This window comes from Cavia porcellus, unplaced genomic scaffold (genome assembly GCF_034190915.1).
Source record: "Cavia porcellus strain 051 isolate PalLab524CR breed Dunkin Hartley unplaced genomic scaffold, mCavPor4.1 scaffold_7, whole genome shotgun sequence".
Classification (NCBI taxonomy): domain Eukaryota; kingdom Metazoa; phylum Chordata; class Mammalia; order Rodentia; family Caviidae; genus Cavia; species Cavia porcellus.
Genome location: NW_026947490.1, coordinates 18168654 through 18187728, shown reverse-complemented (window position 1 = coordinate 18187728; position 19075 = coordinate 18168654). Strand labels below are relative to the sequence as shown.

The 19075-nt window shown below is 41.1% G+C and overlaps 2 protein-coding genes across 2 annotated transcripts; both read left to right on the top strand.

The window, feature by feature from the left end:
• Positions 1-5078: 5078 nt before the first annotated feature.
• On the top strand, positions 5079-8660 carry LOC134476792 (paired-like homeodomain transcription factor LEUTX). Its single transcript, XM_063252449.1, has 3 exons — positions 5079-5094; positions 7165-7316; positions 8268-8660. The coding sequence occupies exons 1-3, from the start codon at positions 5079-5081 to the stop codon at positions 8658-8660; spliced, it is 561 nt and encodes a 186-aa protein (XP_063108519.1).
• A 6636-nt stretch (positions 8661-15296) lies between these two features.
• Positions 15297-18882, top strand: LOC134476791 (paired-like homeodomain transcription factor LEUTX). The gene is made up of 3 exons (XM_063252448.1): positions 15297-15312; positions 17387-17538; positions 18490-18882. The coding sequence occupies exons 1-3, from the start codon at positions 15297-15299 to the stop codon at positions 18880-18882; spliced, it is 561 nt and encodes a 186-aa protein (XP_063108518.1).
• Positions 18883-19075: the final 193 nt, after the last annotated feature.

Here is a 19075-nt window from a genome sequence, read left to right as displayed (position 1 = left end):
AAGCCTCAAGGTTTTCCATCATTTAAGCTGCTTAAGTCTCCACTGCAGAGAAGTGTCATGACTTTCCAACCTCTCTTCAGGCACTGGAACTGGTGTGCCTGTTACGCTCTGGTTTCCAGTCAAATAGAGCGTTGTTTTCACTTTTTGACTGTCAGTTCATTAACCCTCTTCCAGGCAGATTATATTTCCTACTTAGAGCAACTCCATGGACCCTATCTCCTGATCTACTCTGCCTGTTTTTCTTTTTGTTAGTGTATCAAGGCCATCTATGTTGGAGATTATAGTCAACTTTCTCTGCCACATTTCTGCTTTGCTATTTCTCTGCCATTGGTTGTCTACTTTTCTCCTTCATTCCGCTGTCTGCCCCGTTCATTGAGGTCTTTTTGTCACTCTTGCAGGAATCCTGGTGATGTTTTTGTCTGTCTAGGATGTCCTTCAGTAATTTAGTAGGGTGGATTGGTGGTCACCAACTCCCACATTTCCTTTGAGTCATGGAAACATCTTGTATGTCCATTAAATTTGAGAGACAGTTTTGCAGGGCACATCCGTGTGGCTTGCAGGTTATTTTCCTTCCGAGCTTGGAATACGTGGCTCCATTCTATGCTCTTTCTGACTTGATACTTTGTGTTAAGAAGTCTTTCATGATTTTGATGAGATTTCCTTTATGTGTGTTGTGTTTGTTTTCTCTGTCCGCTTTTAATATTCTGTTGTTGTGATCAATTCTGGGATCTTGACTTTTATATATCTGAGTGTAAATATGTTTTTGTTTTGGCTGGCTGGAGTTCTGCATGCCTCATATATCTGAATATTATTTCCTTTTCTGATGCTTGGCAAGCTTTCCTTAATGTTTTCAGTGAATAGCTTTTGTATTTCTTTTCTCTTTACTCCTTCTTCTTTGCTGATTATTTGAAATTCTTAGGGTATAGGTCCACGTGCTGCCTTCCAGCCTTTGTGCTCTTACTTCTTGGTTCCTTATTATTTTTAGGGGATTTTTCTTTCGCTGATCACACAGTGCAAATCCAGCTTCAACTTTTTAAAATCTGACTTTAGTTTTTGGTAAGGAATATCGCCATCTTTCAATGGATGTTTTAGTTTCCTGATAATCTCTTTGAATCTGGTTCATGTTTTCTAGATTTTTTTTATATTCTTCACTAAAGTTTTCACTTCTTTTTCTGGGTTCCTCCACTCTTTTTATCCAGTTGAGCACTACTCAGCCATAAAGAAGAATCACATTGAGATATTTATAAATAAATGGGAACAGCTTGAGAACATACTCTTGAGTGAAACAAATCAAACTCACGTGTGTGAATACCGAATAGTTTCCCTAGTGTAAGAAATGGGATAAATACGTAAAAGTATGTGGTGATCATGAATCCCCATTATACGGCTTTGAAGACTTATAAAGTCATCACTCCTTAACTGTAATGTTTTTATTGTGGGCTGTTTGAGTGTATTGTCTGTGATGGTGTGTACAGGCATTTTGAAGAAAACAAGACATTGTAATAGCTCGAGGTGATTTCCTATCATCTTGTTTTAAAATCCCATCAGACTGTTTTGCTTCTGTCTCCATTGAATCTTATTGGAGTTTATTGTATATGATAGTATAAACAAAATCTTTTATAGGCAAAGAGATAATATAGAAACTATTGTTTCTTTTGTGTTAGCTGGTTCTAAATACCCTGTAATACTTGAAGCCTCTTGAATGGTTTCGCACTGTCTTGATATGTTTGATACTATAGTGTACGAAGTTATAATCAAATATTTCAAGGAAAGAAACCGTACGGTAACTACTATTATGTCGGGTTATCTTTTTTTTTTTTTTTTTGTCTTTTTCCTTTTTATCGGTACCAGGGATCGAACTCATGACTGCCTGCTTTCAAGGCAGGCGCTTATGCCACTGAGCTAAACCCCCAGCCCCTTAAGTCGGGTTATCTTGTGGTGAAACACTATGTTGCTTAAACAGTTGTGTTCTGAACTTCTTGATATGTTGTTATGTCCTCTTTTACCCCAATCTCCCTCCTTTATTAAGTGAATTATTATTTTTAATTAAGGGATAAATAAAACAATTAGCAGGATTTATTATAGTAATAATTTTGATTTCCTGTTATCTTTAATGAATCCCTGCATTGTTCTCACCATCCTGCTTTCACTGATTTTACTCTATTCTGTTCTGTTCGATAGTATCAACTTTGAGGGTATAGGCAACTACTTTAAGGCAATAAGATTCACTATGATATCCATTCTTGTTTGACTATTAGGTTCCTTTGAATTCGCGTAATGTCTCCAATGTTTCCGTTTTATTAGTTTTGTTCTGTACTGTTTTGTTCAGGTTTCTTATACCTGATGCTATAGACAATAATTTTATGGTAGCAAGAGGCATTATAGTAACCATTGTTGATTACCTTGTATTCTGTTTTTAGATCATATACTATGTCCATCCTTTGTTTTGACTGATTCTCTTTGTTTTGTCACAATTGGTTTTATTCTCTTCCAAAAAAGTACTACGAACTGAGGGATCAATAAAACCCAAAATGTGAAATTGATATTGCTAAAAAGAGAGGAAAAGAAAGTCCTCTAAAGGATGCAAATGCAAGTGTGTTTAGATGTGTAAAACAGATGATCATATTACTAAGTATTTGTTGAATCATTGAACATACCAGTTTGCAGTCTCACTGAATGCCACTTTGTAGGCTTCTATTTTGTAACTTGAACAACTATTTCTAAGATGACGATATGTAATCTATTAGTGAGTGATTTCTTATGGTTTATTTTTTTGAAATTTTGTATTACTGATACCCTTTTACTGTTTGGGTTTATTTCTCTTTGAGTAAATTTTTTTAAAAAAACTGATAATATTGAAATATTTTGAAAAACATGGATGCAACTAGAAACCATACTGATAAGCGAAATAAATCAAACTCACACTTATAAATACCTTATACTCTCCCGAGTTTAAGAAAATGTAACAGTACATAAGAGCATAGAGTAATCTTGATTCCCATTACACTGTTCTGAAACCTTATCATGTCTCCATTGATTCATTGGAGTGGTTTTATCCTAGGTTGTTTGATTTTATTATCTGTGATAGTAGAAAGAGCTCTTTCATAGAAAAGAAGACATTAGAATCGTCAGAGTGGACTTAGAATCATCTTAGTCTGAAGTCCTACCAAGTTTTCGTTTTTCGTTTGCCTTTGGTACTGTCCTGTTATATGTTATTGGATATTATGTGTGATAGTACAAACAATTTTCCTATGGAAAATGAGATAATATTGTATCCATTGTTGGTTTTCTAAAATTGGGTTCTGAAAGCCCTGTAATGCTTTCATTCTTTTGAATTGTTTTATATTGTTTTGTTATGCTTGATTCTATCGTATATGAAGCTATGCTCAACTATTTCAAAGAAAGAGACATTATGGTAGTTACTGTTAATCAGGGGTTGTCTTATTGTGAAATGCTGTGTTACTTGCATTGTTCTTATCTGATCTGCTTTGCTATGTCCTCATTAGACAGAGAGAGAAAGAGAGAGAGAGAGAGAGACAGAGAGAGAGAGACAGAGACAGAGACAGAGAGAGAGAGAGAGAGAGAGAGACAGAGAGAGACAAACTCAGACACAGAGAGAGAGACAGAGACAGAGAGAGAATAGACTTGGTTAAATCTGTTAAAAAATGCAATGTGGATGTGTGGCCCATGCTTGCAATCCTAGAACTCGCAGAGGTTGAGGCCACAGGACCCCAAGTTTGAGACCAGGTCGGGCATTTAGCAATTGAAGGAGACCCTAACTAAAAGTAAAAATAAAAATGGGCAGATGCTGTACATCTCAGTGTGATGTCCCTGGCTTTCACTCCCAGAGCCAGAAAATGAAACAGAGAAAAACAGCCTGAAGTTGCCTCAACCTGGCCTCCCAAATGGCCACAATCCAAGCTCCTTAACTTACACTACTGGGTCCTCTGTGCAGATCTTCCAGGACAACAGTATGTAGTTTCTTTGCCAGCCAGGTTGGTTGTGGAGGGCTTTCCAGGTCCCAGGGGAGGGGGAGCAGGTCTCAGCAGCGCAAGTGCCCCTCTAGCCCACCCTGTAGGGTTTCACGCCCTCCCCTTCCCGGTCACAGATCCACAGATTTTCTCAGCATCATGTTGATTGACTCATTTGTCCCCAGTGAAAGTTTGGTACATTTTGTCTCTTTTTTGTGTACCTGATTTTCCTAAGGATTCCTCTACTATATCAGGTCAGGAATTTTTTGCTTTGGATTGGTTTTTTGTATCTTTCGTCCTTCGTTTCTTTCTTTCTTTCTAACTTTCTTTCTTTGTCTCTTTCTTTCTTTCTTTCTTTCTATCTGTGTGCCTGTGTGTCTTTCTTTCTTTCTTTCTTTCTCTCTTTGTTTCGTACACCTGTTTTTTTGTATTGTTTGAAACAGATAATAGTTTTGTAGCTCAGGCTTGCCTCGAACTGTAGGCTATCCTCTTGCCTCAGCCTCTCATATGCTGAGATTATAGGTGTGCACGGCACCACCCTGCTAGGAATCCGTTTCCAATCACCCTTCACTTTCATCACCTGGCACAACAGCAGACCCAGCCTAGGTCAGTGGTGGTGACCTTGGGGCACTCAGGACACAGGAGCCCTGCAAAGCTCTCTGTCCCTGGCTAGCCAAGTCACAGTAGCATTGCCCCAGCAGCAGAGCATTCCAGGGTCATGCTAGTGTTAGTGGTTCGACATAAATAAGTGGGGTTGAAACTGCAGTTGGAGACTTCAATCTTAAAAGTTCACCATCAGTGGCCTCGGTTTGGAGACATCCAGAGTGACCAACAGACAGAGACACACACACAGACAAACAAACACACACACACGCACAGACACACACACACAAACACACACACACACACACACACACACACACACACACACACACTCTCACATGGATTATGGATAAATTGGGCCTGGAATGTGTAGGGTGGATTAAGGAGGGGGTGTGGCTACCTCAACACACTATTTAAGCCAGGCAGCCCAAGGCTTCAGGCAGGTAAACTGAGGAGCCATAGGTGGTACAGTTGGTCATGCGCTAGCACTGTCTTGCAGCTGCCATGTCCTGGAAACCAGGTAAGTCGAGGCATTCTGGGAAGGTGGAGCTGAGGGGCTGAGAGTGGGGGAACCCTGGGAGAGATGCAAGGACTTTGTGGTGGTTCCTGGGCTCCATGAATTTTTTCTCCAGGGGCTGAGTAGAATAATCTTTGTCGCCCTCTACACATTGGAAGTTGATATGTTAGGTTTGTTGCAGATACCTGCTTGCAGGTTTGTTTATTTCCGTATAATTCTATAGTCTATGTATTTTAAAGTTTGAAGTTGTCAAACTAATCAACGTTATTGAGCATTGTATTTATAAGACTTGTTAAAACATATATTTTTGCTTTGGAGAATCTTTGTTTCTTTGGAGTCAGGATCTCACTCTCTAGATAGGCTTGCCCTTAACTTGGTTCCATAGCCCAGCAGACCTGGAACTCGCACGGATCCTTCTGCCTCAGGCTCTTAAGTGTTCGAATTAGAAGAATGGGCTACCACATACACCAATAATTTTTATTTTTGAGGGGTTTTCTTGTTGGTTTGGTTTGCTTTTGGATTTTTCTCGTGTGATTAGGGATAGAGTTCTTTTGTTGCTGTTTCTGTTTTTTTTTTTTTTTTTTTTTTTTTTTTTTTTTTTTTTTTTTGTAGCAGGGATGGAAGTTCAATTCTTGTGTTTCCCAAAGGAGCCCTTGGGCCACCCAGCTAAATCACTGGCCCCTTGGAGGGAGGGTCTTACTGCTTAGTCCAAGTTGGCCTTGAATTCACTGTTTTGGCCCAGGCAGGCTGGGATTACAGGTGTGCACCACTATGCGCAGATTTGCAGTACTTTGGTTGATATCATTTCCAAATCTTCTATTTTGTACTCATTTCCAAGGATACATGCCCCATCTGATTTTCTGTATTTTCAAGGCATTCTAGATATATGTGTGCAATATATTCTAGTAATATGACACTGACAATTTAATGTTGGAGTGTTTGTTTTTGCTTTTTCTTTTGTGGTGTGGTAGCGTGATCAAACTGAGGACCTCATACTTGCCAGACAGACGCTTATGTGACTGAGCTAAACCCCTGGCCATTTATTTAATAAACTTAGAGTTTATCCTGCTGCCACCCTCCTTTTCCTGCTCAGTTTTACTTTTTCTGTCTCGAGCTCTAGTTTGCTCTATCTATCTCTGTCTCTGTCACTCCTTGAATACCATGCTTCAAAATTTTCAACAATGCCCTCTTTCGTCAGACAGGAACGGAAAAATGTTTTTGTAAAACTCTGTGGTCCTGGGGATTCAGCTCAGTGGCCCAGTGCTTGCCTGGCCAGAGCGAGGTTGTGATTTCGATGCCAATTGTTAAAAAGATTGTAAAAAATCTATGTATTGGATCATTTGTGTTCACTGACGGAGAATTAGGCAGCATGTTGGCAGTTTGGGTGCAGTGTGTGTGTGGATGCATGAAGGCGTGGGTTTGAGTTTGTGTGTGCCCGCTTAGCAATGTGGGAAAACAAAGTCTCTTATAAATAGAAGAGACCATGGAATATGGATTGCCATAACATTAAGTACTACTGGGTAAGAAGGTATTAGATGTTTGAAACCATAGTATAATCTCCTATTCTGCACAAATACTGTACACTAAACTTACTTCTTTGGAAATTCACAACTTTGCAATGTCTACGATTTATGTGGCACCATTTTACCCTAGAGAAACAGAAGCAAACGATGAGGGGAGCAGGTCTCTAAATGACAGAGCCAGTAGAGGAGAGAATCAGCATGCATTCTGCTTCTTAGCTGCTAGCCACACAGATCCCACGAAGAAATGACCAAATCAGTAGCCAGCTCTTTAGGGTCTGAAAGCACCTCTGAGTCTGAATGCTGAGTGTACCAGGGTCTCAAGTACTGCTTGAGCATTGTGAAACCCTGAGTCTACTGTTACTCTTACCCCAATGCTGTATTCTCTCCCATTAAGAAACAGGGTACCTGGAGCTAGAGAGGAATGTGGTTCCATGGGTGAACTCTTTGGGCCAAGCATGAAATGCACATTTGGGTATGATTATAACACATGCTTTTGCCCTTTCCGTGTGGATAGTGCTTTCATGCAAGTATTTGTCTCTTCCCTCCGCAGACAAGATAGAATACAGGCGCAAGCCACGAACTGACTTTACCCCATCCCAACGCTCAGTACTGCTGAGTGCCTTTGAGAAGAACAATCATCCAGGGCACGATGTTACAAAAGAATTAGCTACAAAAATCAATGTTGATGAAACGGTGATAAAAGTAAGTACCTGAGTGTGTGTCTCTAGGTGGTACACCTGACCCAGAAAGCCACACGCTTTCAACCACCAGCATACAAGTCCCATACTTTGCCAGGTGCAGTGCGTTTGGACAGCGGTGAAATATGGCATAGTTTCACTTCACCCATGTTCACTTTTGGAGGCAGACTGAGGCTGACCCAAAAGACTTGTCTTCCTCAAGTAATAAGTGCAAGGGCCAGATTTTAACTGATCCACAGCACACTGCCTGGGACCCTTTGAATCTGGATCTGAGATCTTGCCCTTTGGGTTGTTTTCCGATTAGCAGCACACTCTTGTAATGGGCAACCTAGTGCTCAAGAATTGAGGCACTTCCTGGAGCTGGGAGTTAGTCCCTCCCAAGCCCACGTTCTGAGTACAAATTACTTCTCATCAGGCTTCACATCTTAAAGTGGACTTCCTCTCCATACCATTCCTTAGAAGAGAAACACCAAACCCAGTGAGTCTTTATACAAACACAGCGGGTAGATATCTAGATACTGCTCAGTCAGAACATTCAAATTCATTCTGATGTCTTCCTAGCCTTTCTCAAGGTAGTGAGGGCAAAATCCCTTCATGGAGCTGAAGCAACCCAAGCTCCATTCCCATTCCTTGCTCTCAGTCATTGCAATGTATTCTTGCAAAATTTGGAGCAACCACTAATGCAGAACTACACGCAGCACCCTTTGTTTAGCCCTCCGGCATTGAGAGTTTGCCCCTTCCTACTCTACGCATTGCCAGTAAAACCCAATACCCCCCACCCCTTTACCCTCCCGGAACCAGACCAGCACAGGATACAAAGTACTTCCCCTGTTCAGATCAGTCCACAGCAATTGGAGATCACCTTTCTGACCCAAAAACCTCACATCCTAGGGAACAGGAAAATAAAGCTTTGGGTTCATACCCATTTATTGAACTGCTTCTCTCTTCCCTGTAGATCTGGTTTAAGAACCAGCGTAGCAAAGGGAAGAAAGATCAGCTAAAACTGAAGCTAGCTTCTTTGCCCGGAACATCCACGCAGACCTCTTCAGAAAAGAAGGAGCACGTCCTACAAAGTCCTGTTGCAAGTTGTTCACCGATATCTTCCATTTCAGATGACCATGTCTGTGACCGAGCAGAGCGTTTTGAGAAAGATATCAGTAGAAGACACGGAGCCTCTGTGTTTGGTTCGTCATTCCAAAGTCAACCTGATGGAACTCAGGGACACGTCGTCTACGTCGAAGATTTTGACATTGATGACACAGATAAACTTATAGAAATGTATTATCTGCCTGGGGAAGATGATCCCAGCAGTCTAGATATATACCTCCCCCCAGGCTGCCTGCAGTGAAGAAGTGAGCATGGTGCTGATGGGCAGAGTGACTCATGACACCCACAACTTTGGACACAAGCCTCCATTTTCAAGCATGGTTCCCAACTGATTTCCATTTTTTGCAGCAGAGCTTTGAGGACTTGTCATTTCACAGAAGGCAATAAAATAGCCATCTCACTGTCAATGTTGCCTGTTTCCGAGTGTTTTGTATTCCCCCTCCAATCTTTTCAGTACCCTGAACACTCCGCTTGGGAAGGAAATCAGCAGCATGGGGAAATTTAGATTCCTGATTCTCCCTCACCCCTAAGTGCATTGAATATCACGTGCATGGATTCTCTCTGCATACAATGACAAACAGTTCTAGAGGGCCCCTACCAATACTGCCTGAGAAAATAGTTACATGCAACAGGCAGGAAAGGCCTAGGCTCTCATTGAAAGCAAGACACCCTTGCTGTAGTGCCATCTTGCTGGGAAGGAATCTCATTTTGAAGAAAGTGCAAATCAGAAGAACTTACACTCCCGGCTCATGCTGGTTGCTGAGAATATTTCAGATAAGTGTTGCAAGGAAAGACACTTGTTTCCTTAAAGAGGAGTTAGCTAATCTCTGCAGAGGCAGACAGCAATAGTGAGGTATCAGGTGGAATGAAATGGCACTGCCTCCTCTGGTCCTGAGTGAAATGAAAGATGGGAGAACATGCCAGCTTTTAGGAGAGCCAAACAGGATCATTTCCATGGTACATCTTCTGTTGGCAGAGGTGCTTGTGTGGAACAGAGTGACACTAGGGATGTGATGTAAGGTGTCTTTATGGGTAGGACATGTTCATGTATGGCCAGCATGGTCCCGTATTCGGACCTGGATTGTCCAGCTGAATGTGAATCTCATTGAGAGGACGCAGCTTCCTTAGGAGGTGGGCAGATAACCGAGATGCGTGTACGTGAGCATGACTGTTGCAGTCATACTGTACAATTTTGTTTCACAACTGTGACCATGTGTAAATGAATGCCGGAGCAGTAGCACAGCATCACTGCATAGGACCTTTAGCAGGAGCGTGTGCAGTGTACAATTCAGAGCGATCTTAGCTGGACTGTCTAGGAGCATATGAGCTGTTAGCGATAGAACCTGGTGTCTTGCGTATGCTAATCATGAAGACTGTTACTGAGCAACGTTGTTGGATCTCATTTTAACATTTTTAGATGTTACAACGTGATTACTGTGTAGTAATCCAGAAAGGTGCCTTCCCTTCCAACAGGCAAGCGCTCTGAGGATTTCTAAATGTCTGTAATCAGGATCAAGGTTTTAGCTCTGTCTTACCTTCTGGCCCTGAGAATATCCTATGAAGTAGGAATTTCTCATTAGTTGTTTTACATCAGAGAAAGCGTCCACTGCCAAGTAACTGGTCCATGATCTGTCACTTTACAATCAACCTTCCATCCCAGATAGACTGACTGTTCTGCCACTCCTCTGTCTCATCAAGGAGACTGGGATGTGACTGTGATGGGGTCAAAGAAAGAGGAGCCAAAGTTGGACCTTTCACCTCTAATCCGTTTCTTCTCAACTTTTGACCTTGAGGCTGAAAAGCCTCAAGGTTTTCCATCATTTAAGCTGCTTAAGTCTCCACTGCAGAGAAGTGTCATGACTTTCCAACCTCTCTTCAGGCACTGGAACTGGTGTGCCTGTTACGCTCTGGTTTCCAGTCAAATAGAGCGTTGTTTTCACTTTTTGACTGTCAGTTCATTAACCCTCTTCCAGGCAGATTATATTTCCTACTTAGAGCAACTCCATGGACCCTATCTCCTGATCTACTCTGCCTGTTTTTCTTTTTGTTAGTGTATCAAGGCCATCTATGTTGGAGATTATAGTCAACTTTCTCTGCCACATTTCTGCTTTGCTATTTCTCTGCCATTGTTTGTCTACTTTTCTCCTTCATTCCGCTGTCTGCCCCGTTCATTGAGGTCTTTCTGTCACTCTGGCAGGAATCCTGGTGATGTTTTTGTCTGTCTAGGATGTCCTTCAGTAATTTAGTAGGGTGGATTGGTGGTCACCAACTCCCACATTTCCTTTGAGTCATGGAAACATCTTGTATGTCCATTAAATTTGAGAGACAGTTTTGCAGGGCACATCCGTGTGGCTTGCAGGTTATTTTCCTTCCGAGCTTGGAATACGTGGCTCCATGCTATGCTCTTTCTGACTTGATACTTTGTGTTAAGAAGTCTTTCATGATTTTGATGAGATTTCCTTTATGTGTGTTGTGTTTGTTTTCTCTGTCCGCTTTTAATATTCTGTTGTTGTGATCAATTCTGGGATCTTGACTTTTATATATCTGAGTGTAAATATGTTTTTGTTTTGGCTGGCTGGAGTTCTGCATGCCTCATATATCTGAATATTATTTCCTTTTCTGATGCTTGGCAAGCTTTCCTTAATGTTTTCAGTGAATAGCTTTTGTATTTCTTTTCTCTTTACTCCTTCTTCTTTGCTGATTATTTGAAATTCTTAGGGTATAGGTCCACGTGCTGCCTTCCAGCCTTTGTGCTCTTACTTCTTGGTTCCTTATTATTTTTAGGGGATTTTTCTTTCGCTGATCACACAGTGCAAATCCAGCTTCAACTTTTTAAAATCTGACTTTAGTTTTTGGTAAGGAATATCGCCATCTTTCAATGGATGTTTTAGTTTCCTGATAATCTCTTTGAATCTGGTTCATGTTTTCTAGATTTTTTTTATATTCTTCACTAAAGTTTTCACTTCTTTTTCTGGGTTCCTCCACTCTTTTTATCCAGTTGAGCACTACTCAGCCATAAAGAAGAATCACATTGAGATATTTATAAATAAATGGGAACAGCTTGAGAACATACTCTTGAGTGAAACAAATCAAACTCACGTGTGTGAATACCGAATAGTTTCCCTAGTGTAAGAAATGGGATAAATACGTAAAAGTATGTGGTGATCATGAATCCCCATTATACGGCTTTGAAGACTTATAAAGTCATCACTCCTTAACTGTAATGTTTTTATTGTGGGCTGTTTGAGTGTATTGTCTGTGATGGTATGTACAGGCATTTTGAAGAAAACAAGACATTGTAATAGCTCGAGGTGATTTCCTATCATCTTGTTTTAAAATCCCATCAGACTGTTTTGCTTCTGTCTCCATTGAATCTTATTGGAGTTTATTGTATATGATAGTATAAACAAAATCTTTTATAGGCAAAGAGATAATATAGAAACTATTGTTTCTTTTGTGTTAGCTGGTTCTAAATACCCTGTAATACTTGAAGCCTCTTGAATGGTTTCGCACTGTCTTGATATGTTTGATACTATAGTGTACGAAGTTATAATCAAATATTTCAAGGAAAGAAACCGTACGGAAACTACTATTATGTCGGGTTATCTTTTTTTTTTTTTTTTGTCTTTTTCCTTTTTATCGGTACCAGGGATCGAACTCATGACTGCCTGCTTTCAAGGCAGGCGCTTATGCCACTGAGCTAAACCCCCAGCCCCTTAAGTCGGGTTATCTTGTGGTGAAACACTATGTTGCTTAAACAGTTGTGTTCTGAACTTCTTGATATGTTGTTATGTCCTCTTTTACCTCAATCTCCCTCCTTTATTAAGTGAATTATTATTTTTAATTAAGGGAAAAAATAAAACAATTAGCAGGATATATTATAGTAATAATTTTGATTTCCTGTTATCTTTAATGAATCCCTGTATTGTTCTCACCATCCTGCTTTCACTGATTTTACTCTATTCTGTTCTGTTCGATAGTATCAACTTTGAGGGTATAGGCAACTACTTTAAGGCAATAAGATTCACTATGATATCCATTCTTGTTTGACTATTAGGTTCCTTTGAATTCGCGTAATGTCTCCAATGTTTCCGTTTTATTAGTTTTGTTCTGTACTGTTTTGTTCAGGTTTCTTATACCTGATGCTATAGACAATAATTTTATGGTAGCAAGAGGCATTATAGTAACCATTGTTGATTACCTTGTATTCTGTTTTTAGATCATATACTATGTCCATCCTTTGTTTTGACTGATTCTCTTTGTTTTGTCACAATTGGTTTTATTCTCTTCCAAAAAAGTACTAAGAACTGAGGGATCAATAAAACCCAAAATGTGAAATTGATATTGCTAAAAAGAGAGGAAAAGAAAGTCCTCTAAAGGATGCAAATGCAAGTGTGTTTAGATGTGTAAAACAGATGATCATATTACTAAGTATTTGTTGAATCATTGAACACACCAGTTTGCAGTCTCACTGAATGCCACTTTGTAGGCTTCTATTTTGTAACTTGAACAACTATTTCTAAGATGACGATATGTAATCTATTAGTGAGTGATTTCTTATGGTTTATTTTTTTTGAAATTTTGTATTACTGATACCCTTTTACTGTTTGGGTTTATTTCTCTTTGAGTAAATTTTTTAAAAAAAACTGACAATATTGAAATATTTTGAAAAACATGGATGCAACTAGAAACCATACTGATAAGCGAAATAAATCAAACTCACACTTATAAATACATTATACTCTCCCGAGTTTAAGAAAATGTGACAGTACATAAGAGCATAGAGTAATCTTGATTCCCATTACACTGTTCTGAAACCTTATCATGTCTCCATTGATTCATTGGAGTGGTTTTATCCTAGGTTGTTTGATTTTATTATCTGTGATAGTAGAAAGAGCTCTTTCATAGAAAAGAAGACATTAGAATCGTCAGAGTGGACTTAGAATCATCTTAGTCTGAAGTCCTACCAAGTTTTTGTTTTTTGTTTGCCTTTGGTACTGTCCTGTTATATGTTATTGGATATTATGTGTGATAGTACAAACAATTTTCCTATGGAAAATGAGATAATATTGTATCCATTGTTGGTTTTCTAAAATTGGGTTCTGAAAGCCCTGTAATGCTTTCATTCTTTTGAATTGTTTTATATTGTTTTGTTATGCTTGATTCTATCGTATATGAAGCTATGCTCAACTATTTCAAAGAAAGAGACATTATGGTAGTTACTGTTAATCAGGGGTTGTCTTATTGTGAAATGCTGTGTTACTTGCATTGTTCTTATCTGATCCGCTTTGCTATGTCCTCATTAGACAGAGAGAGAAAGAGAGAGAGAGAGAGAGACAGAGAGAGAGAGAGAGACAGAGACAGAGACAGAGAGAGAGAGAGAGAGAGAGAGAGAGACAGAGAGAGACAAACTCAGACACAGAGAGAGAGACAGAGACAGAGAGAGAATAGACTTGGTTAAATCTGTTAAAAAATGCAATGTGGATGTGTGGCCCATGCTTGCAATCCTAGAACTCGCAGAGGTTGAGGCCACAGGACCCCAAGTTTGAGACCAGGTCGGGCATTTAGCAATTGAAGGAGACCCTAACTAAAAGTAAAAATAAAAATGGGCAGATGCTGTACATCTCAGTGTGATGTCCCTGGCTCTCACTCCCAGAGCCAGAAAATGAAACAGAGAAAAACAGCCTGAAGTTGCCTCAACCTGGCCTCCCAAATGGCCACAATCCAAGCTCCTTAACTTACACTACTGGGTCCTCTGTGCAGATCTTCCAGGACAACTGTATGTAGTTTCTTTGCCAGCCAGGTTGGTTGTGGAGGGCTTTCCAGGTCCCAGGGGAGGGGGAGCATGTCTCACCAGTGCAAGTGCCCCTCTAGCCCACCCTGTAGGGTTTCACGCCCTCCCCTTCCCGGTCACAGATCCACAGATTTTCTCAGCATCATGTTGATTGACTCATTTGTCCCCAGTGAAAGTTTGGTACATTTTGTCTCTTTTCTGTGTACCTGATTTTCCTAAGGATTCCTCTACTATATCAGGTCAGGAATTTTTTGCTTTGGATTGGTTTTTTGTATCTTTCTTCCTTCGTTTCTTTCTTTCTTTCTATCTTTCTTTCTTTCTTTGTCTCTTTCTTTCTTTCTTTCTATCTGTGTGTCTGTGTGTCTTTCTTTCTTTCTTTCTTTCTCTCTTTGTTTCGTACACCTGTTTTTTTTGTATTGTTTGAAACAGATAATAGTTTTATAGCTCAGGCTTGCCTTGAACTGTAGGCTATCCTCTTGCCTCAGCCTCTCATATGCTGAGATTATAGGTGTGCACGGCACCACCCTGCTAGGAATCCGTTTCCAATCACCCTTCACTTTCATCACCTGGCACAACAGCAGACCCAGCCTAGGTCAGTGGTGGTGACATTGGGGCACTCAGGACACAGGAGCCCTGCAAAGCTCTCTGTCCCTGGCTAGCCAAGTCACAGTAGCATTGCCCCAGCAGCAGAGCATTCCAGGGTCATGCTAGTGTTAGTGGTTCGACATGAATAAGTGGGGTTGAAACTGCAGTTGGAGACTTCAATCTTAAAAGTTCACCATCAGTGGCCTCGGTTTGGAGACATCCAGAGTGACCAACAGACAGAGACACACACACAGACAAACACACACACACACACAGACACACACACACAAACACACACACAAACACACACACACACACACACACACACTCACTTGGATTATGGATAAATTGGGCCTGGAATGTGTAGGGTGGATTAAGGAGGGGGTGTGGCTACCTCAACACACTATTTAAGCCAGGCAGCCCAAGGCTTCAGGCCAGTAAACTGAGGAGCCACAGGTGATACAGTTGGTCATACCCTAACACTGTCTTGCAGCTGCCATGTCCAGCAAACCAGGTAAGTCGAGGCATTCTGGGAAGGTGGAGCTGAGGGGCTGGTAGTGGGGGAACCCTGGGAGAGATGCAAGGACTTTGTGGTGGTTCCCGGGCTCCATGAATTTTTTCTCCAGGGGCTGAGTAGAATAATCTTTGTCGCCCTCTACACATTGGAAGTTGATATGTTAGGTTTGTTGCAGATACCTGCTTGCAGGTTTGTTTATTTCCGTATAATTCTATAGTCTATGTATTTTAAAGTTTGAAGTTGTCAAACTAATCAAAATTATTGATCATTGTATGTATAAGATGGGTTAAAACGTATATTTTTGCTTTGGAGAATCTTTGTTTCTTTGGAGTCAGGATCTCACTCTCTAGATAGGCTTGCCCTTAACTTGGTTCCATAGCCCAACAGACCTGGAACTCGCACGGATCCTTCTGCCTCAGGCTCTTAAGTGTTCGAATTAGAAGAATGGGCTACCACATACACCAATAATTTTTATTTTTGAGCGGTTTTCTTGTTGGTTTGGTTTGCTTTTGGATTTTTCTCGTGTGATTAGGGATAGAGTTCTTTTGTTGCTGTTTCTGTTTCTGTTTTTTTTTTTTTTTTTTTTTTTTTTTTTTTTTTTTTTTTTGTAGCAGGGATGGAAGTTCAATTCTTGTGTTTCCCAAAGGAGCCCTTGGGCCACCCAGCTAAATCACTGGCCCCTTGCAGGGAGGGTCTTACTGCTTAGTCCAAGTTGGCCTTGAATTCACTGTTTTGGCCCAGGCAGGCTGGGATTACAGGTGTGAACCACTATGCGCAGATTTGCAGTACTTTGGTTGATATCATTTCCAAATCTTCTATTTTGTACTCATTTCCCAGGATACATGCCCCATCTGATTTTCTGTATTTTCAAGGCATTCTAGATATATGTGTGCAATATATTCTAGTAATATGACACTGACAATTTAATGTTGGAGTGTTTGTTTTTGCTTTTTCTTTTGTGGTGTGGTAGCATGATCAAACTGAGGACCTCATACTTGCCAGACAGACGCTTATGTGACTGAGCTAAACCCCTGGCCATTTATTTAATAAACTTAGAGTTTATCCTGCTGCCACCCTCCTTTTCCTGCTCAGTTTCCTTTTTCTGTCTCGAGCTCTAGTTTACTCTATCTATCTCTGTCTCTGTCACTCCTTGAATACCATGCTTCAAAATTTTCAACAATGCCCTCTTTCGTCAGACAGGAACGGAAAAATGTTTTTGTAAAACTCTGTGGTCCTGGGGATTCAGCTCAGTGGCCCAGCGCTTGCCTGGCCAGAGCGAGGTTGTGATTTCGATGCCAATTGTTAAAAAGATTGTAAAAAATCTATGTATTGGATCATTTGTGTTCACTGACGGAGAATTAGGCAGCATGTTGGCAGTTTGGGTGCAGTGTGTGTGTGGATGCATGAAGGCGTGGGTTTGAGTTTGTGTGTGCCCGCTTAGCAATGTGGGAAAACAAAGTCTCTTATAAATAGAAGACACCATGGAATATGGATTGCCATAACATTAAGTATTACTGGGTAAGAAGGTATTAGATGTTTGAAACCATAGTATAATCTCCTATTCTGCACAAATACTGTACACTAAACTTACTTCTTTGGAAATTCACAACTTTGCAATGTCTACGATTTATGTGGCACCATTTTACCCTAGAGAAACAGAAGCAAACGATGAGGGGAGCAGGTCTCTAAATGACAGAGCCAGTAGAGGAGAGAATCAGCATGCATTCTGCTTCTTAGCTGCTAGCCACACAGATCCCACGAAGAAATGACCAAATCAGTAGCCAGCTCTTTAGGGTCTGAAAGCACCTCTGAGTCTGAATGCTGAGTGTACCAGGGTCTCAAGTACTGCTTGAGCATTGTGAAACCCTGAGTCTACTGTTACTCTTACCCCAATGCTGTATTCTCTCCCATTAAGAAACAGGGTACCTGGAGCTAGAGAGGAATGTGGTTCCATGGGTGAACTCTTTGGGCCAAGCATGAAATGCACATTTGGGTATGATTACAACACATGCTTTTGCCCTTTCCGTGTGGATAGTGCTTTCATGCAAGTCTTTGTCTCTTCCCTCTGCAGACAAGATAGAATACAGGCGCAAGCCACGAACTGACTTTACCCCATCCCAACGCTCAGTACTGCTGAGTGCCTTTGAGAAGAACAGTCATCCAGGGCACGATGTTACAAAAGAATTAGCTACAAAAATCAATGTTGATGAAACGGTGATAAAAGTAAGTACCTGAGTGTGTGTCTCTAGGTGGTACACCTGACCCAGAAAGCCACACGCTTTCAACCACCAGCATACAAGTCCCATACTTTGCCAGGTGCAGTGCGTTTGGACAGCGGTGAAATATGGCATAGTTTCACTTCACCCATGTTCACTTTTGGAGGCAGACTGAGGCTGACCCAAAAGACTTGTCTTCCTCAAGTAATAAGTGCAAGGGCCAGATTTTAACTGATCCACAGCACACTGCCTGGGACCCTTTGAATCTGGATCTGAGATCTTGCCCTTTGGGTTGTTTTCCGATTAGCAGCACACTCTTGTAATGGGCAACCTAGTGCTCAAGAATTGAGGCACTTCCTGGAGCTGGGAGTTAGTCCCTCCCAAGCCCACGTTCTGAGTACAAATTACTTCTCATCAGGCTTCACATCTTAAAGTGGACTTCCTCTCCATACCATTCCTTAGAAGAGAAACACCAAACCCAGTGAGTCTTTATACAAACACAGCGGGTAGATATCTAGATACTGCTCAGTCAGAACATTCAAATTCATTCTGATGTCTTCCTAGCCTTTCTCAAGGTAGTGAGGGCAAAATCCCTTCATGGAGCTGAAGCAACCCAAGCTCCATTCCCATTCCTTGCTCTCAGTCATTGCAATGTATTCTTGCAAAATTTGGAGCAACCACTAATGCAGAACTACACGCAGCACCCTTTGTTTAGCCCTCCGGCATTGAGAGTTTGCCCCTTCCTACTCTACGCATTGCCAGTAAAACCCAATACCCCCCACCCCTTTACCCTCCCGGAACCAGACCAGCACAGGATACAAAGTACTTCCCCTGTTCAGATCAGTCCACAGCAATTGGAGATCACCTTTCTGACCCAAAAACCTCACATCCTAGGGAACAGGAAAATAAAGCTTTGGGTTCATACCCATTTATTGAACTGCTTCTCTCTTCCCTGTAGATCTGGTTTAAGAACCAGCGTAGCAAACGGAAGAAAGATCAGCTAAAAATGAAGCTAGCTTCTTTGCCCGGAACATCCACGCAGACCTCTTCAGAAAAGAAGGAGCACGTCCTACAAAGTCCTGTTGCAAGTTGTTCACCGATATCTTCCATTTCAGATGACCATGTCTGTGACCGAGCAGAGCGTTTTGAGAAAGATATCAGTAGAAGACACGGAGCCTCTGTGTTTGGTTCGTCATTCCAAAGTCAACCTGATGGAACTCAGGGACACGTCGTCTACGTCGAAGATTTTGACATTGATGACACAGATAAACTTATAGAAATGTATTATCTGCCTGGGGAAGATGATCCCAGCAGTCTAGATATATACCTCCCCCCAGGCTGCCTGCAGTGAAGAAGTGAGCATGGTGCTGATGGGCAGAGTGACTCATGACACCCACAACTTTGGACACAAGCCTCCATTTTCAAGCATGGTTCCCAACTGATTTCCATTTTTTGCAGCAGAGCTTTGAGGACTTGTCATTTCACAGAAGGCAATAAAATAGCCATCTCACTGTCAATGTTGCCTGTTTCCGAGTGTTTTGTAT

Coding starts and splice junctions, on each gene's coding strand:
- LOC134476791 (XM_063252448.1), top strand. Junction 17,539..18,489: donor TTGATGAAACGGTGATAAAA/GTAAGTACCTGA, acceptor TCTTCCCTGTAG/ATCTGGTTTAAGAACCAGCG.
- LOC134476792 (XM_063252449.1), top strand. Junction 7,317..8,267: donor TTGATGAAACGGTGATAAAA/GTAAGTACCTGA, acceptor TCTTCCCTGTAG/ATCTGGTTTAAGAACCAGCG.